Genomic DNA, 26,620 nt, shown 5'->3' with positions numbered 1-26,620 from the left:
ATTGTTATGTATGAATTATTAAATCTTGAATTGTATAAATAAATAAAAGAAAAGAAATCTAAAAATCATTTATTGTATTTTTTTTTAAATCTGACTCTTAGTCCATTTATTCTCTCATGACAAATGGGTAAAGAAAGCATTTGGCAAAATGCCCTAGAAAAGCAACTGTGCAATAAAAAGATTTCTTAAATATGTCTATTAATATGTCAGTTTAAAAAGTTATCTATTTATTTCCATTGTTATGTTTGAATAATTAAATCCTGAATTGTAGAAATAAAATAAATTGTAATAAAAATAAAATGTAAGTAATTATCATTTTATTTTTAAATGTCACTTTTAGTCCTGTATAATCATGGCAAAGAAATAAGGATATCAGATCAATAAACACTGCATAGCGGGGGGAAAGAAAAAAAAGCAGTTGGTTAAATGAATGGGCAATTTATTTTCTATCATGGTTTGTGGTTCAGTATAGATGACATAGACCATTGTTTTTCTGATATACTCAATGCCCTCTTTATCAAATTCTCAAATTTTTCACACAACAGTATTGTGCATACAAAAAATAAAGATTCTGGTCCATCAAATGTTTTGAGATATATATATATATCCTTTGTTGTCTTCCTGTAATATTTCATTTATTCATACTGTCATCCAATGTTGTATTTAATTGCTGTAGTTATTTATACTTACAATAAGAGCAGAGAACCGCAATTCACTGGTCATTCTGCAAATGAAGCACATGACTTCAAACAATGGGAAAGACAATTAGTGCATGATGTGATCTGTTGTTGCTTAACCAATAACATTAAAAATAGAAGAAATACACAAATTCTCCATGCTACTAAAGTACCTCATTCATTATTGCTGGATTTGAAAAAGAAACTTTAAGATAAACTTGACCATTATCTATTGATGACTAAATGTTTCATTTTTAAGAACATTTGGGGCTGTTGAATGCTTGAACGTTTTAAGGTGTGCCATTATTTTCAAGCTACATGTCATTTCTCACTAGCGTGGTAATACCAGCGTTGTTCATGAAGCAGATAAACTTAAAGTCTCGCTATTAGTACAGAAGCAGCTTCCGTTACTGCTGAGAGATGCACAGACTCACATAGGCTTATTCTCTCTCACACACACATCACTTAATAATTAACTGCATTAGCTTATTCTCTCTCTCTCATAACTTAATAATTAGCTGCATTAGTCTGCTATTAGCTGCTTAATCCTCCTTTACTAGGTTTAAAAAGACATTTTGGAATTAGCAGGTGGGGTGATGATGAGATGCATAAGAAATTAATCCTATACACAAGTTTCAAGGACAAAAAACCTGATCAATGTCTTGAAATACATCATCTGAACAAATGTTCTGAGATGTGGTAACCGTAGTATAAGGGGAATAACTGACTCCGGTCTGTTGAATTATTAGAAAATAATGCAATTACAGTATCTTCTAATAAATCAACAGCTTGTTGTGAACTATTCCTTACATAAAATATATATATGTACTGAATATATATCATATTGTTTTTAATGTTAAACATATTGCATATTTAGATAAAATATAAAACACATTTTAATAAATGTTCAATATGGTAAAATCTCCTTATCACTACCTTGCATTGTAAAACACAGTTTATTACCACTAACCTATTGTTTATCAAGTATCGACATATCTGATCTGAGAAGATATAAAGTGATTTTGTGTAAAAAAAAAAAACAACCAACACACATTGTTAAATGTAATTTAATCTGTTTACACTAGATTTACATTATTTTATTCCTTGTGTCTCATTTTCAATTATCTGTTGATTGTTAAGAACTTGCCCTTGCATCAACAGTTTATCAGAAAGACCACATAACATTTCATTTAAAGAAAGTGATCTGAGGAAATGAGGAAGTAGACTAGTTACGTTGGGAGACACATCATTAGAGTCTGGGTGCTCCACCCATTAAAGGAAAGTGTAGGGGGTTTAATTTAATGGCAACATGGCAAAATTGAGTGGGGAAAAAATAATTTTCACAGTGTTATACAGGGTCCTTCATATTGCATATTCCAAAGCACAATAGAATTATATCCAGACAGAGGTACAGAAGTTGACATTTACATGATTCACACTAGCTGATCATTTTCGTATATGTACACAGGCAGCTTATGTCTTGTTGAAACGATGGTATTCTTTAGCTAGGGTTCAGATGTTCTTCTGTCTCTCTACAAAGCGGAGGTTAACCTTTCTGTCTGGCACAAGCACTGCACGATTGAGTGCCTTAACCTCACCTATACTTGGGTCCGGTCTGAATTCAAACAACTTGCTTAGCTGGAATGAAAAGAATGAAACATATAATGTAATATAACTGTCTGGCACAAATTCAGAAATAAATGTCTGTCTTGCTTACCCTTGCCAAAGCCAGATGCATCTCCAGTTCAGCAATGCGACGGCCAACACAGCCTCTGACTCCAAAGCCAAATGGGATTGACCCAAATGGGTTGGGTCTCGTTCTACCATCTCGCAGCCAGCGCTCAGGTTTGAACTTCCATGGCTCTGGGAAGACTTTCTCATCATGGGTGATTGAATAGTGGCACAGAGTAAATGATGTCTGTTTAAATAAAACAGCTGATTTAGTGATGCCAATTTCTGAAATGGCAACCCTGTTTTCATTCTAACAACTATGAAACAATTTACCTTTTTAGGGAAAAAGTGTCCACCAATGACAACATCATTTTCTACAATAAGACGAGAATTTGTGGCCACCACAGGGTACATCCTGCACATGAAATTACAGAGATTACCATATGCAATTATACAATTACACAAAAGTTTTGAATAATTACGATTTTTTCATCTCTTATCTTATATACACACACGCACATAAAAGAGAATGATCTATTCAAACATATTTTAAAGTGTAATTTACTTCTGTGATGGCAAAGCTGAATTTTTAGCCGTCATTTGACACTACAGTCACATGGTCTTTCAGAAATCATTTGAATATGCTATTTTGGTGTTTAATTATTATCAACTATTATCAACTGATAATAAAAATTCTTATTATGAATTGGTTTTGCGGCTTTATATTTTTGTGGAAACCGTAATACATTTTCTCTGGATTCTTTGTATCACAAACTTCCCCCCACTCACCACCACTCCCTCACCTGAGTATTGATTTTTTGTCCCGGACTCTATTTCCCATGACCCCTGTACTTGCAACTGATTGCCAGCCTCACCTATTCCCCATTCCCCAGACTATTTTAAACAGCCCACTTACATCCACTCCTTGTGAAGTCTTGTTTCACCCTGGCTGACATTTCTGAGCATTCCATTGTTTCCTATTGCCTTGCTTGTGTATGGCTGTGCTTACACTTGTGAAGTACTTAAATAAGTCTCCAGAGGAGGAGGAGGATGACGTGACGTGACCAAGTATGGTGTTCCATTCTCAGAAATTGTGCTCTGCATTATACCTATCCAGCTGGGGAGCAGTTGGGGGTTTGGTGCCTTGCTCAAGGGTCTCACCTCAATTGTGGTATTGAGGGTGGAGAGAGCACTGTACATTCACTCCCCCCACCTACAATCCCTGCCAGACCTAAGACTCGACTCTAACTTGGGTTACAAGTCTGACTCTCATTAGGCTATGACTGTCCCCAGAGGATGACCGCAGTGCAAAGTTGACCTTTTACAAATCAAAATAAGTGTGCAAGTCTCACTAGCGCGCCACGGCCTGGTGTTCTCCATCTCTCTTCTGACAGTTCAGGAGAAAGGAGACAGAGTTTTGCGTGACGTTGACCTGCGAATGCAGATACAATGGCTGGATTGCTTTACAATAACTGAGATCTGATCACAATCACATCTGGATACAGGTCGCATGTTAATGCCAAGTGTAAACGCAGCCAATGACTCTGGACTACCTCAGTTGTTTGGATACTGTTTATGATTGTTTCCTGCCCTGACCCTTTGCCTGTATTTCAACTACGACTCTGTTTTGTTTTGGATATTGCTACTGTGGGTGATCAAACTCTGGCCTGTTTGTCTGCTGCTTTTTTTTGATAAAGCTGCAAATGGATCCCAACTCTGTTGTCCCTTCGTTAAAGAACACCTCGCCACTGATTCAGGTGCGCTTCTTCAGCTGACTAATGTAGTCTTTGTTCTAGCCGCAAATCAATAGCACACCCCATAGCTAACCCATCGTCCTCAAGCACAGTCACCACTATTCCAAGCCTTGCCTCCCAAGAGAAATTCAAAAGAACTCTTGCCAAATATAACAGTTTCTTGCTTCAGTGGTCTTTGTTTGTTAATCAGCAACCTTTGTTATAACCCATAGACGAGAACCACATGTCTTTGTCTGCTCCCTGCTTACTGGGAAAGATTTGAATTGGGCTACAGCAGTGTAGAACGATGAACGACCCACATTTCCCTCATTTAGCAGCAATTTTGTTAAGTGTTTGAACACCCAGAAGGAGGTAAGGATGCTGGGGATCAGTTTCTAACACTTCCGCAGGCTAAAAATACAGCAGCTGAGTGTGCCCTCAACTTCTGCACCCTAAAGCTGCTTTTTCATCACAAATTATGTGTAGAGCTTCAATCAGAACTTGTTTGTTGGAATGAAGTAAGGACCCTGGATCAGTTTATCGAACTAGCTATTGACATCAACAGTCTGATTTGAGAAATAAAAAACACTAAAACCCTTGTCCACAGTTCTGCCACTGCATCTATTATGAATGAACCTAAACATATGTGAATCGGCCATGCTTACCTCTAAGAAGAGGAATCAATGCATTCACCTGTGTTTGTACTGTGGTCAGGCTAGACCAGGGGTGCCCAACCCTGTTCCTGGAGATCGACCTTCCTGCAGAGTTTAGTTCCAACCCTAATCAAACACACCTGTCTGTAATTATCAAGTGCTCCTTCAAATCCTAATTAGCTGGTTCAGGTGTGTTTGGTCAGGGTTGGAGCTGAACTCTGCAGGAAAGTCGATCCCCAGGACCAGGGTTGAAAAAAAGGATGAGGGCTCCATTCGTGCATTAACTATCAAGGCCTTAACAAGATCACTGTAAAGTTCCACTACCCTCTACCTCTGGTTCCAGCAGCACTCAAAAAGCTCAGAAGTACTAAGCATTTTACTAAACTACAGCTACGCAGCACTTATCTCATTTGCATCCGTAAGGGGGATAAATGGAAAACGGCATTCTCCACCAGTACAGGCTTACAGGATGCTTGCAGAAAGTGTGCTCTGTCTTGAACTTGGCCTCCATGGTTCCTCTCACTCCCCACCAGAGGACTCCCTCACCTGAGTATTGACTTTATTGTCCTGGAATCCGTTTCCCATGATCTCCATGCCTGGAACTGATTACCACCCTCACCTGTTCCCCAATCCCTGGCTGATATTTCTGGCCATTCCATTGTTTCCTATCACCTTGCCTGTGTATGAGTCCGGATTGTTATCTAGTTTCTGACCCTTTGGCGCCTCTTTACTGCCTCGACTGTTTGGATACTGTTTATGATTGTTTTCTGCCTGCGCTGGCCCTCTGCTTGTATTTGGACTGCGCCTCTGTTTGTCTTGGATATTGTTACTCCTGGCCTGGCCTGTTTGTATTTCTGCTGCCTGTTTTAATAAAGCCGCAAAATGTCCCAAACTCTGTTGACACTTTGTTCAATGAATAGAAAGTTCAAAAAACAGCATATTTTAGAAATAGAATTTTTGTATGTATAAATGTAGTCATTTCTGACTTGACTAGCAGTGTATAGTATATGACTTCTCAAAGGTGTATTATATTACGCAACATAATTTTTAACCTTAATGCTTCCTTGATGACAGCTTTGACGTAAGCCATGCTGTTCACTTCCTGTGCTGTTGGGATACTTTTGCCCTTTAAAACACTGGTTACATCCTGATACAGAGTATCCTGTATTTCTGGATGTCTTGAGAGGAGATACAGTGTCCACAACATAGTGTTAGATGTCTAGAACAAGAAGAGGAAGAACTATAATTTCAAAACACAAACATATTATGTTTAAACTAGTCAAAGATACATGAAATATCTCTTACTGTGTCCACTCCAGCCAACAGCAGCTCAGAAACACTTCCGTAAACTTCTTTACTGCTCATCTTGACATTGGAAAGCAGATAGGTGAGATACTCCCCGGCAACCTCCTCATTTGCATCCACACGCTTCTGAATTTCATCCATCTTCATGTTAATCATTTTTTTGCCTATGCATAATCCAATACAAAACATCATCCAACTGCAAAACATGCCTGCATCTCTTGTAGTCTATCTGAAGAAGAAGTGTGAACTTACCAAATTTGAATATGCCCTCCCAGCCATCAAGGTACCACTTCCAAAATGGCAAGAATTTGCGAGTCCAGTTTGGCAGCAACACCACTGATGCACTGTAGGAGAACATTTGCGCAATAGAATTAATGAAATCTTGTGTCTCAGCAGGAATCTCTTTCTCCAGGCAGCCAATGCGTGTCTCAAACAGAATGGATGATATCCCTGAATGAGAAAAAGATCAGTAAAGAGCTTACAATTTTTGTGGGTAAATAGAAAATGTGTTAAAATACTGTTTGGTACACATGATAAATTGGCATGCACATTAACTCTGACGATAATATAAAGACCACAATTTGTTTTATAAAATGAATGGATATAGTCATGACTTTAGCCTTTGTAAAATCTATGATATTCGTTGTATGGCTGTTCACTGTTTTTGATGCATTATTTCAAGGACCATACAGCAGAAAGATGCCAATAAGTGAACTTTCGGTAACACTTTACGATAAGGTTCATTAGTTAACATTCGTTAACTACATTAGTTAACATGAACTAAGAATGAACAATACTAATACAGCATTTATTAATCATAGTATTAATTTCAGCATTTACTAATGCATTATTAAAATCACAAGTTGTGTTTGTTAACATTACTTAATGCACTGTGAACTAACATGAAAAAACAATGAACGACTGTATTTTTATTAACTAACATTGACAAAGATTAATAAATAGTGTAATAAATGTAATGTTCATTGTTCGTTCATGTTAGTTAATATATTTACTAATGTTAACAAATGACATCTTATTGTAAAGTGTTACTGAACTTTGTTAGTTAAACCACTTAATATAAAATTGTAATGTTTAGGCAAATGTTTAATAAAAACAATAATCCAAGGGACAAGCTGTATTATGAATATTTGTGGCAATATTTTGTTAAAACAAATCAATATCTTGAATATCTAAGAATGCGTCAAAATGTCATAAATTGATCAAAACTGACAGTAAAGACATTTATAATGTTACAAAAGATTTGTAACATTCTATTGCAAATAGATGCTATACACTGTAAAAAACAAAAAACACAATTTGTTCAGTCAACTTAAAATAATTTGTTACCCTGCAGACTTAAAATTTTAAGTTCACTCAACTCAAATAAATTTAGTCTACTTGAAATGTTAAGTTGTACTAAGTGAAAAATTAGATATTTGAGTTGACTAAACAAATAATTTTGTTTGTGAAACTTAAAAGCTGGGCTTGATACCCACCTGCCTTAAAATTTTAAGTTGAATGAACACAAATATCTAAGTTGTCACTTAATACAACTTACCATTTTAAGTTGACGAAACTTTTTTGAGTTGACTGAACTTAAAATTTTAAGGCAGCCGGTTAACAAATTATTTTAAGTTGAATCAATAAAATTGTTTTTACAGTGTACATTTGAACTTTCTATTTATAAATGTTGATACAAATAAGGATACTTGTTTCTTTTAAGCAATATCATTTAACATAGTAGTGTCAGGTTGGTTCCTAATTATCCTTATGGGAACATGTAGCTGTTAAGGGCATTGTGACAAATCAGTTACACTCTTGGGACAAGCAAGTTGTATCTTCTGTTGTCTGATTTTATCTCATTTCAAGTGCTTATGGAAGGGAAATACCTTCAAGGGAAAAGCGGTAAAGCTCATTTGTCAAGTTAATGACCAGATCACCGGTGGGGCTCATCTCCCGCAGATAGTAAATCCGTTTGATGAAGTCTGAGACCACCTCATTGACCACATCTCCATACTGAGCCGAGTCCTTTGGATGCAGCATGCGTTTGTTCAGCACTGTCCGCAGTTTGTACCATTTTTCTCCTTCTCTGTTGAAGAATGGCAACAATGAACAGCACAAATTGCTAGAGTTACAAAAGTTATCACATGGCTACGTAAGCCAACTGCACTTTGCCCTTATAAAATCTCCGGACACGACTAGTGTTGCATAATGTAATAAAACAAATCCATATTACAGATACAGAAAAACTGTTTTTTACTCTGTGAAAGGGCCATAGCCAATGCCTTTCAAGTCACGGGGCTCTGTCCACGAAGACATGTCTCCTCTGCAAGGAAACTTCTCATCTTTTCTGAGGAGTTCCTCCAGTAAGTCTGCACTGCTTATGGAAACAGCTTGGATGTTTCCCGCATTCACTCTGTACAAAGGGCCATAAAGCTGTTTTTCATACAACTGTAGAGAAGAAGTGGTGAAGAGCAAAGAAAATGTGCTTGTGAAGAAATATCTGGATGATTTGAAGATAAATTGCATTGTTTCAGAGCAACAAATAAACATCAGACTGAGGATCACAGCAAGTATACTGAATTATTTAAAAGTGTCTAATTACACAAGACAGTAGTAATGTATGTAATGTAAAAACATTAAACAATGGCTGTGGTATCTTTCTATACCTGCAACTCATGTATGCGATTCAGGTACCGTTTAAAGATCAGTCTGTACAGCATCGTAAAAAGATTGATCTCTGGGAGGTCATCCATAGTCTTGAACTTCCCATGGTTGTCGTGGACAGTGACAGAAGCAGCAGCATTACCCACTGCCCCTCTCCTGATGTCTGTGTCCGCTGTCGTGGGCCTCAGAAAACTGCATCTGATCCTTCTTACAGCAGAGCTCACTGCTAAACGAACAGCCATTATGGAAGCAGGGAGAAGAGTGAGGAAAACACAGATCCTGTTTCACATGGGACAGAGAAGGAGGTGGGGCAAAGCTTATTCAGCTAACCCATCACTATCTGCTGCAATGTAATACTGAGTGTAGTGTTGTAGTCAAGACCATCTAATCCAAGACCAAGACCACATTTACTACCAGAAAAATGTCTCATATTTAATCAGTAAATACAATTGTGTGTTGCTCGGAAAAGCACAATAGTTCTCCTATGGATTTGTTTGGAACTATTTTTGTTCCCAAAACAGCAAAAACATTTGTGTGCAAAAAAAAAAAAAAAAAAGTTTAAAATGGTGTCCAAAATTTAATCCACTTCTTTTTTTTATTGAACATTTGTATAAAATCAATATCTTGTTGGCAATCATGCTCACTTCGTGAAAACTGTCCTCTTGTGATCCTGCTTAATTATATTTGTTTTAATATAAATACAAGATCTTGTACAAGTACTTTTTTTTTACAATCATATCTCATGAAGTGATATTACATATTAGGCACCACTTTCACTCCAAGCACTGAATGAGCCTGAGATGACTCTGTCACATCCAGTCTATAATATCGCACAAATGTGTCCCTAATTCACCGCAGCATGAATGTCCTGAATAGAAACCCCCCCTGAACAGTGCCCAGGAAGTGGCCATTCCTCTTGTGGAGTGACCACGAAGCCCAGGTGGAGGTTGTAAATCTGCATCATTAAAACACATTACAATTGCATCTACCACCAAGTGAGAAAGCCACTGGCATGAAATAGGTCTCCCCCTACACTCTTAAAGGAGAACTCCACTTCCAGAACAATAATTTACAAATAATTTACTCCCCCCCTTGTCATCCAAGATGTTTATGTCTTTCTGTCTTCAGTCGTAAAGAAATTATGGTTTTTAAGGAAAGCATTTCAGTATTTTTCTCCATATAATGGACTTTTTTTAATTTCTCGAAAAAAATGACTGATCGTTTAGCTAGATAAGACCCTTCTTCCTCTGCTGGGATCGTTCTTTCACCAAAAAGAACCTTTTGTGAAACAGAAAGGTTCTTCAAATGTTAAAGGTTTTTTATGCAAATGTTTCAACAATTCTGTAACGTTAAGGTCATTGCACACTGAGTCTGAAATTTTTGTCAATCACATTTACACACTGCCTCCGAAACTTTCGTCTGTCATAAAAAAAAATTCAGATCAGGTTTGATTTTCTGCATTTTCGCATTCACAGCAAGCATTTTGATAGGAAAGGATGTTGAATATGAAAAAATGCATAAGTAAATTTCAGACTCAGTTTGCAGTGACCTTAATGCTAGTAAAACACCTAAGAATTTGTTATCTTGAAGAGTCTGAAACAGATGTTGCTTCATCAGTACATAAAAAACAGACGCATCATAACTTATTCAAAGAAATAATGCTGACAACACACGGTACTGACTTAAACACATGAAGCTTTATTTCCAAGATGAATACTGCATGTTAAGCTTAGAATTTCTATAGAATACAGAACAATATAGTAACAGTAGCTTGTTTTGTAATATTTATTGTATATTCAAATTCATTTCTGATACTCATATCAGGTATATGTTCATGTTTAATATTTTCTTCATAATTACGTACATAAATATATTTTCTGTTAGATCAGTTACCTGCGTCAGCAAGTGCTCAGCAGGCACACCCACCTAAATGATTTTAATATATAACTTATCATGCCTGAAAAGACCTAAAACATTGCAGATAACACCTGAAGTAACAATTAATTTACATATACATATCATAAAAACTTATCCTTGATACGCTTCAAATCAGATAATTCAAGGTCAAGGTTTTGGCTGTCATTCAATGATACTATCCAAACCTTAATCGTTTCTCTATATCACAAAAAAGCTGCTCTTTTTTATACAACAGTAGTGAATTTTTACCACGGCTGTCCCTGGTCCTCATACTTTTTCGGAAGACAGGAGTGTGAACATTCTGCTAAATTTATCCTTTTGTGTTACACCACAGAAATAAGGTCATTTTGCGTTAACTTTCCTTTTAACATTCACCCTTCTTCTAATTCCTGCAGGGCATAGTGAACAAATGCAAACAAGAGGTTTTGAAACTTTTTATAATCACGTACCTGTGTTTATAATGGCTGTTTCCTATCAAAGAACTTTTTTTAGTATATATTTTTCTTTCAATCACCTAAAAGGGTTAGATAACATATATTGATGTTATGAACAAAAACTAGATTTAGCTTTGAGCTGTAAGTAAATATTATGTCCCACTTACGCAATTAATGGACATGATTCAACTTTCACAAAGCAAATCTCTGGAGAACTGCAGGTTTAGAGATATGTAGAAGTTTTGTAACTTCTTTATAAATAAAATTATTGGCATCAGGGTACAGATTTCTTGTAATTTATCTCAGAATTTCCAATTCTTGATCCCTCTGCTCCCAATAATTATAGGCCCATTTCTAAATTGCCATTTCTGTTCAAAGTTTTGTAAAAAGGTCATACTAAACCAGATTTCTACCTATTTAATTTCGAATAGAATTCTGGATCACTTTCAGTCTGGTTTTAGAGTTAAACACAGTATGGAGTCTGCTTTTTTAAGTGTAGTAAATGACCTTTTACTATCTGTTGTTTCTGGTAATTGCGCCGTTTTTATTTTATTGGATTTAAGTGCTGCCTTTAATACTGGTGGATCATTGTATTTTATTAAAAAGACTAAATATTGAGGGTGGTTTTTGGGATGCTGCTTTAGATTGGTTTTCACTGTATCTCACTAATAGGAGTTTTTTCAAGTTCAGTTCCCATCACCTTTGGGGTGCCCCAGGGCTCAATTCTGGGTCCTACCTTATTTTCTCTCTATATATATGATCCCTCTTCGTTCTATATTTGAGTATCACAAGATTTCGTACCATATTTATTCAGATGATACACAGCTTTATTTCCCTCTAAAATCAGGTATCGATTCTGTGTTCTCCTTGTTAGCATGTTTAAGAGACATAAAGACATGAAAAGACATAAAAATTTCCTACAGCTAAACCAGAGTAAGATTATCTTATCTTGTTCGGCCCTCCATGTCTTTTAGATAATTTAAATCTTACTTTGGGTCCCTTTCTGTGAGAATATTCTGGATAAAGTTAAAAACCTTGGAGTTATTCTCAATCCTAAAGTAAAATTTGACAAAACAAATATATTCTGTAGTAAGAGACAGCTTTCTGCAGCTTAATGGACTTAGCAAACTTAAGAAATTTCTTACTTAACAACTTGGAGACTGTCATTCATGCATTCATCTCAAGCAGGTTATCTTATTGTAATGCCCTTTATGCTGGAATATGCCTGTCTGCACTTTCACATCTACAACTGGTACAGAATGCCACAGCTTGCTTTCTGACAGAGACAAAAAAAAAAAAAAAAAAAAAAAAAAAAAAAAAGGAGGAAACATAATACACCTGTTTTAACATTGCTTCACTGGTTACCTGTCAAGTACCTGTCAAGAGTTCAGTGTAAGGTTTTAGCATTTATTATTAAAGCACTGCATGGTCTCACTCCTACCTACATCTTGGATCTTCTTCATCCTTATTATTCTCAGAAAACGCTCTGAGAAGAACTTTGGTCAGCACACATTGTGCTTTTAAGGTGCTATATTAATAAACATGACCTTGAACTTGACCTATCTTGCACTGTAAAACACAGTTTATTACCACTAATCTTAGTTGTGTTAATTAAGGCAAAAGGGCTAGAAGACCTGGATATTACATTCCAAAGTGCAATAAATAAAAAAGTTAGTTGTCATAAACACAATTCAGGCCTCTGATGATGCCACTCCATTCAGAAGTTCACTGAAAGTGAGCCTTCCCATGCACTGATAGGCCAGTAGATCTATGACAACACATGGCAAGGAAGATGATCAACAAGAGCAAAAATATTCCATGTTACTGTTAATACTATGGCTAGGGAGCAATCTTTTATTATAATTAATCACATGTGGTAGTTAATTAATCGTTAATATATATATTCTCATAGCCAGAAATAATATATGTGATCCTGGACTAGAAAACCAGTCATAAGGGTCTATTTTTTGAAACTGAGATTTCATTATCTTCTGAAAGCTCAATAAGTAAGCTTTCCATTGATGTATGATTTGTTAGGATTGGCCGAGATACAACTATTTGAAAATCTGGAATCTGTGCAAAGAAAAAAAAAAAAAAAATTGAAATATCGAGAGAATCGCCTTTAAAGTTGTCCAAATGACGTTCTTAACAATGCATATTACTAATCAAAAATTAAGTTTTAATATATTTACGGTTGGGAATGTACAAAATATTTTCATGGAACATACATTACTTAATATCCTAATGATTTTTGGCATGAAAGAAAAATCGATCATTTTGACCTAAATAGTGTATTGTTGGCTGTTGCTACAAATATATCCATGCTACTTATGACTGGTTTTGTGGTCCAGGGTCACATATGACAATATAATATGCTTGTTAATATTTACTGAAGTACTTATTAAACATTATCTATTGATTAACAGATAATTTGCATATTGAAACTTTCAATTTTTTTTTTTTAAAATTAAACTTTCAATTCATATGATCATGCATTTTTTTTTTTATTAAAAATGATTTTGACAGATGATTTACAAGGCTTAAACGTTTCATTAATAAATCATTCACAAACATTAATGCTTAACGGATTATTAGTTAATGTTTACAAATGTCATTAAACTTTCAATTCACAGAATTCACCTTTCTGCCAATTCATCTCGATGGCAAAATGTGCCACAAATGACCTGAAGTCACCCTATTTACACATCTACATCACTTATTAATCATTTGTTCATGTTTTTGCAGTATCCAATCTAAATTTTCTTCATTTGTAAATGTTTATAAACACGTACTAAACATTTAGTCTCTTTACGGGCATTGGACTTTTAGCTGCTGTAACAATGTTTGTGTAAAGGCTGATTAGTTTAGTTTAGCTAAATTCTTGCTAAAGACGTAAAACACATGGCAGTTTGGGTGCAAAATATGTTTTTGTTGCCTGAGTTACTGTTGTGTATCATTAAACAGAATATTCCCTGAATCATACATCAACAGGAAAAAACAAATCAGTTTTTTTCTTTTTTCATAAATCAGACAGAATGAAGTTTTTTGAAGTCTAAAAAATGCAGATGGTTTTATGTGGGAGGTAGGTTTAGGGACAAGGTTAGAGCAGGCCGGGGTGTCCAAATTTGGTCCTGGAGAGCCACTCCAGAGGAGTTTAGCTCCAACTTGCCTCAACACACTTTCCTGGAAGTTTCTAGTATGCCTAGTAAGACCTTGATTAGCTGTGGCCTGTTGTATTAAGCCTAAATTAAGAATTGACAAAACCAAATAAATCTGACCTAGTTTAGATCAAGTTCACTGGGTTCACAAGCTTAATATAAATGTTTTCTGCCAACTCAAGAGTCTGATCCAGAGTTTGTGATCAGGGCATGTTGAAGATCAAAAGGTGTCATTATTAAAAATATAATGAATTGCATTTACAAGACAGGAATAAACACCACTGCTGCAGCAGTTTGAGAAGGCAGCAGAAAGAAAATGTCAAGAGCTCAAAAGAAAACATAAGTTTAGTAATTTCAAAAGCTTTATATATTAAAATTTATTTATAGGCTATGTGTACTGTGCTGCTCGAAAGTTTGTGAACCCTTTAGAATTTTCTACATTTTTGCATAAATATAACACAAAACATCATCAGATTTTTTTTTACACAAATCCTGAAAGTTGACAGAGAACCCAGTCAAACAAATCAGACCAAAAATATACTTTGTCATTTATTTACTGAGAAACATGATCCAGAGTTAAATATTTGAGAGTTGCAAAAGTATGTGAATCTTTGCTTTGAGTATCTGATGTGACCCCTTTTTGAAGCAATAACCGCAGGTAACATATTTTGTAACCACTGATTAGTCCTGCAGAACAGCTTGTAGGAATTTTAGCCCATTCTTCAGTACAGAAACACTTGAACCCTGTGATGTTGGTGGGTTCCTTCTGTGAACTGCTTGCTTCTCCGGTCCTTCCACAATATTTCAATTGGATTAGGGTCCGGACTTTGACTCAAGCATTCCAGATCATTAACCTTGTTCTTCTTTAACCATTTTTTGATATAATGACTTGTGCTTGTGGTCATTGTCTTGCTGCATGACCCACTTTCTTTTAAGATTCAGTCCTCTGACAGATGTTATGACATTTTCCTTTAGAATTTGCTGGTATAATTCAGAATGAAAGATGCAGCAAGGCAGGCCCAAATCATGATACTACCACCACCATGTTTCACAGATGGAAAAAGGTTCTTATGCTGGTTTTTCTTTTTCCAAACATAACACTTCACTAATTTGAACCCAGAAAGTTTTATTTTGGCCTCATTCCACAGTCTACAAAACATCTCTGTCCACATGATCTTTAGCAAACTGCAAACTGACAGCAGTTTTTTTTTTGGAGAATTGTGGCTTTCTCCTTGCAACTCTGCTATTCATACCATGGTTGTTCATGGTGTTCTCCTGATGTTGGACTCATGAACATTAATATTACCCATTGTGAGAAAGGCCTTCATGTACTTTCTAAAGTTACCCTGAGGTCCTTTCCAACCTTGCAGACTATTACAAGTCTTGCTTTGGAGCTTTTTCTAAGGTTCTCAGAGATCTACTTTGATAGATTCCTGTTCTTTAATCAAAACAGGGCATACACTGGCACTTGATTGTCATCCTATTGGTTGATAACACATCTGAACAAATGGACTCTAATTTCTCCTTAAAATTAACAGCTAATCCTAAAGATTCACATACTTTTGCAACTCACGGATATTTAACACCAGACCATTTTTCTCAATAAATAAATGACAAACTACATATTTTCATCTCATTTGTTGGATTGGGTTCTCTTTGTCAACTTTTTGGTCATATTTATGCAGAAATATAGAAAATTCTAATGGGTTCACAAACTTTTAGGCAACACTGTATATTACATTAAATCCAAATGTTAACATTAATAGTCAGTTCATATATTAATTATTTGAATATATTATATGATAAATAATTATAATTCATACAATTTAAATATAATAATTAATTAGCAGCAAAACACTGAAAGTTTTGTCTCTAAAATTCTGTCAATGTAAACTGCTTTAATTTAAAGCAAGAGATAAGGGGGAAGTGGCTTTATTGCATCAGATACATGTCACTTTGCACACAGCTGATTGGTTAAATTTAGGTTTGTGATCTCTAATAACCCTCTTCAAACCAACTCACCTTCTCAAGCCCGAAAACTCAGTTTGCTCAAACTAAATGCGAACTTACCTGGGTAAAAGCTGAAACCAGCTTTGTGCAACAGGCCTCTGGTTCAGGTGTCTTTAACTGGGGCTGGAGCTAAACTCTGTAGGACAGTAGGCCTCCAGAACCAGGACTGGAGACCCCTGGGTTAGGGTAAGGAGATAGAAAAGACAGTTTGAAAAGTATAAACACCATTACATCTATGGAACGTCCCCGTAAGACATGGAAACCAGTGTATGTGTGTGTGAGCATTTGTTAAAGGTGATATATTGGTCATTTAATTTCTTGCATAATTTTTTATCAGTTGTGTTTCAATATTTACCTGTTGCAGTGATAAATTGATTAATATTTACAATTCCCCTTCCACTAATGCTAAACAATAACAAAACAGAGATTTGGAATCATTAAAATGTTTAATTGATTTTTAAGTTCATATAATACATCTATATATCAACATAATGAAATACAGTTCACAACAACAAATCAATGACAAAACTGGATGGGAAAAAATATTTTTCACAGTGTTATACAGGGTCCTTTATATTGCATATTCCAACGCACAATAGACATTTACATGATTCACACTAACTGATATAATTTTCGTATATGTACACAGGCAGCTTATATCTTGCTGAAACGGTGGTATTCTTTAACTAGGGTTCAGATGTCTTCGGTCTCTCCACAAAGTGGAGGTTAACCTTTCTGTCTGGCACAAGCACTGTACGATTAAGTGACTGAACCTCGCCTACAGTCGGATCCGGTTTGATTTCAAACAACTTGATTAGCTGGAATGAAAAGATATAATTAAAAATCACAATTTATAATGTAATATAACTGTCTGGCACAAATTCAAATAAATCTAAATCTTTCTTACCCTTGCCAAAGCCAGATGCATCTCCAGTTCAGCAATACGACGGCCAACACAGCCTCTGACTCCAAAGCCAAATGGGATTGACCCAAATGGGTTGGGTCTCGTCCTGCCATCTCGGAGCCAGCGCTCAGGTCTGAACTTCCGTGGCTCTGGGAAGACTTTCTCATCATGGCTAATTGCATAGTGGCACAGAGTGAATGTTGTCTGTTTAAAACAAACAAACAAACAAACAAACAAACAAAAAAAGCTGAATTAGTCGTGCCAATTTTCTGAACTGGCAACCCTTTCTTCATCCTAACAACATGGAGACAAATTACCTTTTTAGGGAAAAAGTGTCCACCAATGACAACATCATTTTCTGCAATAAGACGAGAATTCATGGGCACCACAGGATACATCCTGCACATGAAATTACAGAGATTATAGTACGCAATTATATTAAAGGAATCTCTTATGCTATATATATATATATGTATATATATATATATATATATATATATATATATAAATCTATTCAAATAGATTTTATAATGTAATTTACTTCTGTGATGGCAAAGCTGAATTTTTAGCAGTCATTTGACACTTTTAGTCATTCAAGTCATATGATTCTTCAGTAACCATTCTAATATGCTGATTTGGTGTTTAATTTTTTATCAGTTATTAACAATTAATAATAATGGTTCATATTAACAATAGTTACTGCAGCTTAATATTTTTGTGGAAACCATAATACTTTTTCTCAGGATTCTTTGTGTCACAAATTTCCTCAAACTCTCCACCAGAGGGCTCCCTAGCCTGAGCACTGACTTTATAGTCCAGACTTCATCTCCCATGTTCCCCATAGCTGGAACTGACTGCCACCCACTTACATCCACTCCTTGCTAAGTCTTATTTTGCAGTGGCTGACATTTCTAAGCGTTCCATTGTTTCTTGTTGCCTTGCACGTGTATGACTCTGGACTATTGCCTTGTTTCTGATCCTTGCCTCCTGCCTACTGATCTCTGCCTCAATTGTTTGGATACTGTTTATGCCTGTACCTCTGCCTGTATTTCAACTACAACTCTGTTTTGTCTTGGATATTATTACTCCTGGTGATCAACCCTGGCCTGTTTGTATTTCTGTCATTTCGTTTAATAAAGCCGCAAATGGATCCCAACTCTGTTGACCCTTTGTTACACTTCAATGAATAGAAAATTCAAAAATGGCACTTATAGACTTTTTTTTTTAACAATTTTTGCACACCCTTATGTTTAACTGGTAGTGTGTTATAGCTTCCACAAAAACATTAAGTGGTACAACTGTTTTCAATGTTGATAATAATAAGAAATGTTTCTTGAGCACCAAAAAAAGAGCATATTATGATGATTTCTGAAGGATCGTGTGACACTGAAGACTGGAGTAATGATGCAGAAAATTCAGCTTTGCTATTACAGGAATAAATTACATTTTAATATACATTTAAATAGAAAACTGTTATTTTTAAATTAGAATAATATTGCATAATATTACCGATTTTCTGTATTACTGATTAAATGAATGCAGCCTTGCTGAGCTTTAAAGATTTCTTTTAAAAGACGTTTTAAAAACTCCAAACATTTGACCAGTAGTGTATATTACAAGCTGACTTTGCTGTTTGGTTTGGCTACTGTCAAATTTTATTTTGACTTCTCAAAGATGTACTATATTACACAACATAATTCTCAACCTTAATGCTTCCTTGATGACAGCTTTAAGGTAAGTCATGCTGTTCACTTCCTCTGCTGTTGGGATTCTGTCGCCTTTTAAGACTCTGGTTACATCCTGATACAGAGCATCTTGAGCTTCTGGATCTTGTGAGAGGAGATGCAATGTCCACAACATAGTGTTGGAGGTCTAGGACAAAAAGAGGAACAACCATAATTTCAAAACGTATACATTTTTTGTTTAAATAGCCAAAGATAGATTAAACGTCTCTTACTGTGTCCACTCCAGCCAACAGCAGCTCAGAAATACTTCCATAAACGTCTTTACTGCTCATCTTGACATTGGAAAGCAGGTTGGTAAGATACTCCCCAGCAACCTCCTCATTTGCATCCACACGCCTCTGAATTTCCTCCATCTTTATGTCAATCATTTTTCTGGCTATGCATAATCCATAAGTACAACACGTCATCAAACTGCAAAACATGCCTGTATCTCTGACAGTCTATCTGAAGAAGTGTGAACTTACCAAATTTGAATATGCCCTCCCAGCCATCAATGTACCACTGCCAAAACGGCAAGTAATTGCGAGTCCAGTTTGGCAGCAACATCACAGGCAGGCTGTAGGTGAACATTTGTGCAATAGAATTAATGAAATCTTGAGTCTCAGCAGGAATTTCTTTCTCCAGGCAGCCAATGCGAGTCTCAAACAGAATGGATGAGATCCCTGAATAAGAAAAAGATCAGTAAAGAACTTCACAATTTTTGTGGGTAAATGGAAAACGTGTTGGCACACATGATAAATTGGCATGCATATATATACACCTTTGTTTAAACCTATATACCTTTTTTCTGTTTATAAATATTGATACAAATAAGGATACATGTTCCTTTTAAACAAGTATGCAAGTTGTATCTTCTATTGTCTGATTTTATCTCATTTCAAGTGCTTATGGAAGGGAAATACCTTCAAGGGAAAAGCGGTAAAGCTCATTTGTCAAGTTAATGACCAGATCACCGGTGGGGCTCATCTCCCGCAGATAGTAAATCCGTTTGATGAAGTCTGAGACCACCTCATTGACCACATCTCCATACTGAACTGAGTCCTTTGGATGTAGCATGCGTTTGTTTAGCACTGTCCGCAGTTTGTACCATTTTTCTCCTTCTCTGTTGAATAATGGCAACAATAAACACAACAACTTGCTAGAGTTCATATACATAACATCACGTGGCTATATAAGGCAAATGCATTGATAAATGTCCTGTAAAATCTCCAGACATGACTAGGGTTGCATAATGTATGTATATTACTAAACAAACATATTAAAGATACAGAGCAATTGTGCCAAATGATTTTACTCTGTGAAAGGGCCGTAGCCAATGCCTTTCATGTCACGGTACTCTGTCCACAAAGTCATGTCTCCTCTGCAAGGAAACTTCTCATCTTTTCTGAGGAGTTCCTCCAGTAAGTCCACACTGTTTACGGAAATGGCTTGGAGGTTTCCAGCATTCACTTTGTACAAAGGGCCATAAAGCTGTTTTTCATACAACTGTAGAGAAAAACAAGTGGTGAAGAACAAAGATGTTCTAGAGAAGAAATATATGGTTGGTTTTGGGATAAACTGCACAGTTGCAGAACAACAAATAAACACAACAAGTATATTGAATTACTCAAAAGTGTTCAATTATACAAGACAGTTGTTTCCTTTCTATTCTGTGTCGTTAAAGGTAAAAACACTGACAGTCTGAGTACATAAAAGGAGGCAAAAATAATTTAGAGTCACATGAAAAACAACATCTCTCTGTACCTGCATCTCATGCATGCGATTCAGGTACCCTTTAAAGATCATTGTGTAGAGCATCCTAAAGGTTTTGACCTCTGGGAGGTCAGCCACAGTCTTGAGCTTCCCATGGTTGTCGTGGACAGTGACAGGAGTCGCAGCATTACCCACTGCCCCTCTCCTGATGTCCGTGACCACTGTCGTGGGCGTCAGAAAACCGAATCCGATCCTTCTTTCTGCAAAGCTCACTGCAAAACGAACAGCCATTATGGAAGCAGGGAGAAGAATGAGGGAAACACAGATCCTGTTTCACATGGGAGGGAGAGGGAGGTGGGGCAAAGCCTCTCAAGTTAACCCTTCACTATCTGTTGTAATGTAATATTGTGCATGGATATACACTTTTAAAGGTGAAACACCATAATAATGCACCTTTTGATACTGAATGAATATTACCATCAACCAGAATTTTTTTTCCACTTTACTCATGAAGTTTAAAGCATTTGTCTTTTCTCTGTGGAAAACAAAAGCTGCTTTTTTCATGCAATGAAAGTAAATGCTGACCATGGCTGTCCCTAATCTAAAGAAAAAAAGGTCAAGCAGATTTAGAATTACACAACGAGTGAGGAAACAATACAAATTTTCATTATGGATTAACTATCTTTTTTTAGAATTACTGGACATGATTCAATATATATAAAGCAAATCTCAGGAGAACCATAATTTACCGATCATTTCTGCAAACGAAACACATGACTGTAAACAATGGTAGACATTTAGTGCATCTGTTGTTGCTTAACCAATAACACTCAAAAAAAAAAATAAATACACAAATTTGTCATAAGTTGAATTTTATTACTCCAGTATGAAATCCCTTAATGAAGGTGACTCATTCATTCAATTTCTCACTCGCCTGTTGCTAAGTGTACATCATACAAAAGTCTGTATTGCCTCAGTAGTCTTCACTCCTTCATCTCTGAAATGTTTTTGATGGAGCCAGCTGGGTCTGTCTTGTAAAGCATGAAGTGTCCTTGCACTTGAGCAGCACTGAGTTCTGTGTGCGCTGCCAGCGCTTGCTTGGCAAAACGGTCCGCTTCAGCTGCAGACTCGTGAGGGTAAAACCTCCTGAACATCTGAGTCAGCTGCCAGTGAGAGCAGTAGCCCACGTACTGCTTCAGATCAACACGGCCCGGTCGGACAAGAGCCGGATCAAGTCTTAAGCACGCGGAAAAGAAAAAAAGGAGTAAGGGGGAAAAGTAAACAATACCATGTTACCAAGGAAAACACACTGTTCAGGGTTACAGATATTCAATTATCTGCTAAAATGAGCTTATCACTACTATGCACTGTTTATTAAAACTAATCTGTTGTGTTAACAGAGGCATAAGAGCAAGACGCCCAGGATTTAACATTCCAACGTACATCAAAGCAAAACTCATGCACGTCATGATGTAAATGTTGCAGTACTGAGCTTTACCTCTCAATGAAATTAGTTGTCATAAACACAATTCGGGCCTCTGAGGATGCCACTCCATCCAGAGCATTCAGAAGTCCACTGAAAGTGAGCCTTCCCATGCCCTGATAGGCCAGTGGATCTGTGACAACAAAAGGAGATCAACAAAAGCGGAAATATTCCATGGTGCTAATGCCATGACTTGAGACCAATCTATTATCATTATTAAATCACATGTGATTGTAATTACATTATATTATAAACAGACAGTAAGTACTCAGAAGCATAACATTCGATGCAGACATACTCTCTGTGGGCAGCAGCTCCCGGCTGACGAAGGCTGCATCAACGTCCTCTAGCAGGATGATGCTTTGCTGTGGTGCGACACTCAGCAGGTGGTTGAGGCGATCGTCAGATAGGCTGCGGTCACTGAGACTCATCAGACAGATGCTGTAACCCAGCTCGCCTGCTAGCGCAGTTCTGAAATACCACAAGAACGGTAATGGTACTTGGGACACCAAACTGTACATTTAACTGATTGCTTTCTTGCTGTCATATTATACCATTAAAAAAAGTTCATAAGCTTGACCAAGGCTACATTTATTTGATTAAAAAAAAAAAATTCTATTGAAATATGTTTTAAAATGTAATTCATTCCTGTGACGTCAAAGGTAAATTTTCAGCAGTCATTACTCCAGTCTTCAATACAACATGATCCTTCGGAAATCATTCTAATATGCTGATTTGGTGCTTAATTATTATTACTATCATCAATGTTGAAAACAGTTAATTTTTTCCTGGAAACCATGGAACATTTTTGCCAAGATCCTCTGATGAATAGAACGTTCGGTAAAGAACAGCATTTATTTGAAATACAAGAACACAATTCCGTTCTTTTGATATTTATATTCATATTTTTGTAATTTTGTCTGTCTGTACCAGACTAATGTCCAATCTAGTGTTGTCAAAAGTACTGACGTCTATACTAAAGCTTTAAAAATGTGACAATACCAGCATTTTCCAAACAAAGCTGTTTTCGGTGTTTGCAAACAGTGATGACTTTTTTTTGGGCGAAGCCTATCTGGTGGCAGAAAATGACTATTTTTATTTAGCAGTCTATGGAAGCCATGGAATAAAATAATAAAAAAAAATAATTTTGAGTATATATTTCAAAATTTGTACTTTTTTCTCACAATTCCAAGATTATATCTCACAATTCTGATAAGAAAAAAAATTCGCCATTCTCTCTTTTATTCTCTGCTCTTACACTCCTGGCCTTTTTTCCCTCAGAATTGACAAACTCACGACCGCTGAGTTAAATCAAGTTATAAAGTTCAAACTAGTAGATATAAAATTGCATTTGTGGAAAAAAAGCCAGAATTGTGCGATAAAATAGGTAAATATTATAGGTTTAAACAGCATTTCATGCTGTAAATGTAGGGCTAATATAATATGTTTCCTATGAACTGCATGTGAAAATTATGTAGACCTATTCTTTAAATCAAATTTATGCTTTTAAAGTAGGGTAATCACAGCAGGTTTCATCCAAAGTCTGTCCGTTTAAACATCTACATTTAGTTTAAAATGGCGTCTTTGACAGTATTCTATAAAAATATTTTTGCATTCCAAACTGTTTTCTTATTCTATGGATTTTAACCGTTTCCCTCCACTTGTTACCAGTGCTTTTCTGCAGCTGCAAGTGACGTAACTGTGACGTCCACTCAAAATTGGTCTATATACCTGCTCATAGACAGAAAATGCTATTATCATCACATTTTTAACATTTCAGTAGCGACTGGTACTGTCGTCGGTACTTTTGACAACGCTACACTCTGTATAAAAGCTATACTTTATGAGAGATTATTATTCATAGTAACATCAACTATAAACAAAGCAACTGTGCTTACATAAAGCTGCTCTTTCCACAGCCTGGGGGTCCATACAGCAGATATCCCCTCCTATATGGAATGCCTGGTTGAAACAAATTCAACAAAAAAAATTTGTTAAAACATAAAACACACCAAAAATGCAATACTTTTATTTATTGTTACAAAGATTTCAAATCACATTAGAGACATGCAGGCATTTTTTTTCCTGATATGCAAGAATGAAAAATGCTTTTTTCACCTCTGTCAGTGTACCACTTAGGATTGCCAATGAACTCCTTTACATCATCCACAATCCTCTCCCCCACACCATTCTCCAGCACTACTGAAGACAGTGGTCGTCGCCGCCTTGGAAACCCGAACGGCCTCCACTCTGCTCCAAGTGCAGTGTACATCACAGTTCGGCCCTCTTCCTGCTTTAAGGCAAGTTCACGTGCTGCATGGACACAGAATCAATCATTAAGACTGCAACATATTTTTAAAGAATTCATCTGAAAGGCAAGGCAAGGCAAGTTTATTTATATAGCACATTTCATACACAGAGGTAATTCAAAGTGCTTTACATAAAAGGAAGTAGAATAATCATAAAAACAATAATCACAAAAAAGGAAGTAGAACAATCATAAAAACAATGATCACAACAATAACAAAAAATGTAAAATGTAAAAAACTGATTGATATAATGATTTAAAAATGATTTAAAAATTGATTTAAAATAAATTTAAGGCGGTTAAAAACAGAAAATGATTATACATAATGCAATCAGTTCGGACGAAGCACAGTGCTCATTCAGTAAATGCACAGCTAAACAGATGAGTTTTGAGTCTAAAAGTCTTTAAAACTATATAGTTGAGGTCAAAAGTTTACATACACCTTGCATAATCTGCAAAATGTTAATTATTTTACCAAAATATGAGGGATCATACAAAATGCATGTTATTTTTTTATTTAGTACTGACCTGAATAATACATTTCACATGAGAAACATTTACATATAGTCCACAAAAGAAAAAAAAATTGTTCAATTTATAAAAATGATTTGAAATTTTCAAAAGTTTACATACACTTAATTCTCAATACTGTGTTGTTACCTGAATGATCCACAGCTGTTTTTTGTTTGTTTGTTTGTTTTTGTGATACGTAGGCAAAATAAGAAAAATATACACATCTTCATTCTGTTCACAAGTTTACACCCCTGGCCCTTAATACATCGTTTTTCCTTCTGGAGCATCAGTGAGCGTTTGAATCTTCTGTAATAGTTGCATATGAGTCCCTCAGTTATCCTCACTGTGAAAAGATGGACCTCAAAATCATACAGTCAAAGGGTTCAAATACACAAAAATGCTGAAAAACCAAATAGTTTGTGGGACCTGAAGGATTTTTCTGAAGAACAGAGGGCGGTTTAACCATTTAGAACAAACAAGGAACTCTTGAAACAAAAAAAACACAGCTGTGGATCATTCAGGTAACAACACAGCATTAAGAACCAGGTGTATGTAAGCTTTTGAACAGGGTAATTTCCATAAATTCAACTATCATTTTCTCTTGTGGACTATATGTAAATGTATTTTATGTGAAATATCTTATTCAGGTCAGTACTAAATTAAAAAATATAATATGCATTTTGTATAATCCCTCTTATTTTGGTAAAATTATTAACATTTTGCAGATTCTGCAAGGTGTATGTAAACTTTTGACCTCAAATGTACCTCAAAACACTGCTGAGAAAAGAAAAAATGAATAAAAATCATACCTTCTTGAAGTATGTTGAAGAATATTTGCCGATCTCTACCCAGAGCCGTGAAGGTGACGGACTCCCAGGGTGTTCCAGTGTGCAGGTCCACCATCTGCTTTTCTCTGGTCCTCTCCACTCTGATCCACTTCCTGCCATACCTGTCAACACAAAGAGAGTCAAATCAGCAGCACATTGAATGTAAACTGCCCAAATCAGCATCACAATATATTCTGATCTTACCAAATGATGTGGTTGCCTGGGCTTGGATGGAAGTCGAACTGCGTATGGACTCGTCCACTCTCATGCTGCATGTATGATGTCTCTACACTCAGATGCTGGGTGTGTTTGGCATGTTTAGTGATCCAGCTTAAAAGCCAGTGATAGCTTTTATCTCTGCTTGGGACTTCCAGTGTGATCATGTAATGTCTTCTAAAAAAGATCATGCCCACCTGGGCCCCCTTTCTGGCAAATGCAAGTGCTGTGCCAATACCAACTAGTCCAAATCCTGCCCCAAAGTAAGGGTTGTCCTTCAGGGCTCCAATGAAATCTGACAGGGTCATGATGAAGGTATCTTCAAGTTCTCTTATTGTATTAGGAAAAAGCTTTTTGTCCCTTCCATGAAATATGCATCCTGCATTCACAACTAATGAGGTAAAACCATTTTCATTTTCATTTAATTCAGCCTTGAGACTGAGAAAACACTATACCAAGCTGTCACTGATCTGGTCTGATCTTTTTATTTAAATAAATGCAGGTTTAAAAAGTCTCTATACTTACAGCAGAGCAAATATCAGACCGCATTTTACAAACAACATTCTTTCTGTTAGCTTAAAATAAACGAAAACGATACGAAAACGATAAACCAGATAAACCCCTTCTACAGTGAACCAGCGTTGCCTCTCATTGCAGAGTGAACGAATCGTTCTTTTGGGTGAGTCGAATCTTTTCAATGACTCATA

The 26,620-nt window shown here is 36.1% G+C and overlaps 3 protein-coding genes across 4 annotated transcripts in view; all 3 read right to left on the bottom strand.

Annotated features, from left to right (window-relative positions):
* LOC127171002 (sterol 26-hydroxylase, mitochondrial-like) overlaps positions 1–8,984 on the bottom strand; it is an 18,405-nt gene extending 9,421 nt beyond the window's left edge. Inside the window, exons 1-9 of one of the 2 annotated variants that reach the window (XM_051119396.1) lie at positions 8,709–8,979; positions 8,300–8,490; positions 7,929–8,128; positions 6,292–6,489; positions 6,040–6,203; positions 5,787–5,953; positions 2,682–2,763; positions 2,395–2,595; positions 1,729–2,315 (exon numbers count right to left, since the gene is read on the bottom strand). In XM_051119396.1, the coding sequence (XP_050975353.1) occupies positions 2,190–2,315; positions 2,395–2,595; positions 2,682–2,763; positions 5,787–5,953; positions 6,040–6,203; positions 6,292–6,489; positions 7,929–8,128; positions 8,300–8,490; positions 8,709–8,948 (1,569 nt within the window). In that variant the 5' untranslated portion in view covers positions 8,949–8,979 and the 3' untranslated portion in view covers positions 1,729–2,189. Of the gene's footprint in view, positions 1–1,728; positions 2,316–2,394; positions 2,596–2,681; positions 2,764–5,786; positions 5,954–6,039; positions 6,204–6,291; positions 6,490–7,928; positions 8,129–8,299; positions 8,491–8,708 lie in introns of those variants that run through there. The other variant, XM_051119397.1, reaches the window with a different exon arrangement.
* Positions 8,985–16,683: 7,699 nt separating this feature from the next.
* Positions 16,684–20,900, bottom strand: LOC127171000 (sterol 26-hydroxylase, mitochondrial-like). The gene is made up of 9 exons (XM_051119394.1): positions 20,618–20,900; positions 20,169–20,359; positions 19,777–19,976; positions 19,339–19,536; positions 19,087–19,250; positions 18,835–19,001; positions 17,447–17,528; positions 17,133–17,333; positions 16,684–17,043 (listed from the first exon to the last, which is right to left on the bottom strand). Exons 1-9 carry the CDS (start codon positions 20,855–20,857, stop codon positions 16,912–16,914), a joined length of 1,575 nt encoding a protein of 524 aa, XP_050975351.1. The 5' UTR covers positions 20,858–20,900; the 3' UTR covers positions 16,684–16,911.
* A 530-nt stretch (positions 20,901–21,430) lies between these two features.
* LOC127170563 (mitochondrial chaperone BCS1) lies at positions 21,431–26,578 on the bottom strand. The gene is made up of 7 exons (XM_051118596.1): positions 25,902–26,578; positions 25,680–25,819; positions 24,168–24,362; positions 23,948–24,011; positions 22,348–22,520; positions 22,065–22,182; positions 21,431–21,802 (listed from the first exon to the last, which is right to left on the bottom strand). The coding sequence occupies exons 1-7, from the start codon at positions 26,219–26,221 to the stop codon at positions 21,550–21,552; spliced, it is 1,263 nt and encodes a 420-aa protein (XP_050974553.1). The 5' UTR covers positions 26,222–26,578; the 3' UTR covers positions 21,431–21,549.
* Positions 26,579–26,620: the final 42 nt, after the last annotated feature.

This window comes from Labeo rohita, chromosome 9 (genome assembly GCF_022985175.1).
Source record: "Labeo rohita strain BAU-BD-2019 chromosome 9, IGBB_LRoh.1.0, whole genome shotgun sequence".
Taxonomy (NCBI): Eukaryota; Metazoa; Chordata; class Actinopteri; order Cypriniformes; family Cyprinidae; genus Labeo; species Labeo rohita.
The sequence above is the reverse complement of the archived record's forward strand: the minus strand, read 5'-3'. Positions and strand labels throughout refer to the sequence as shown.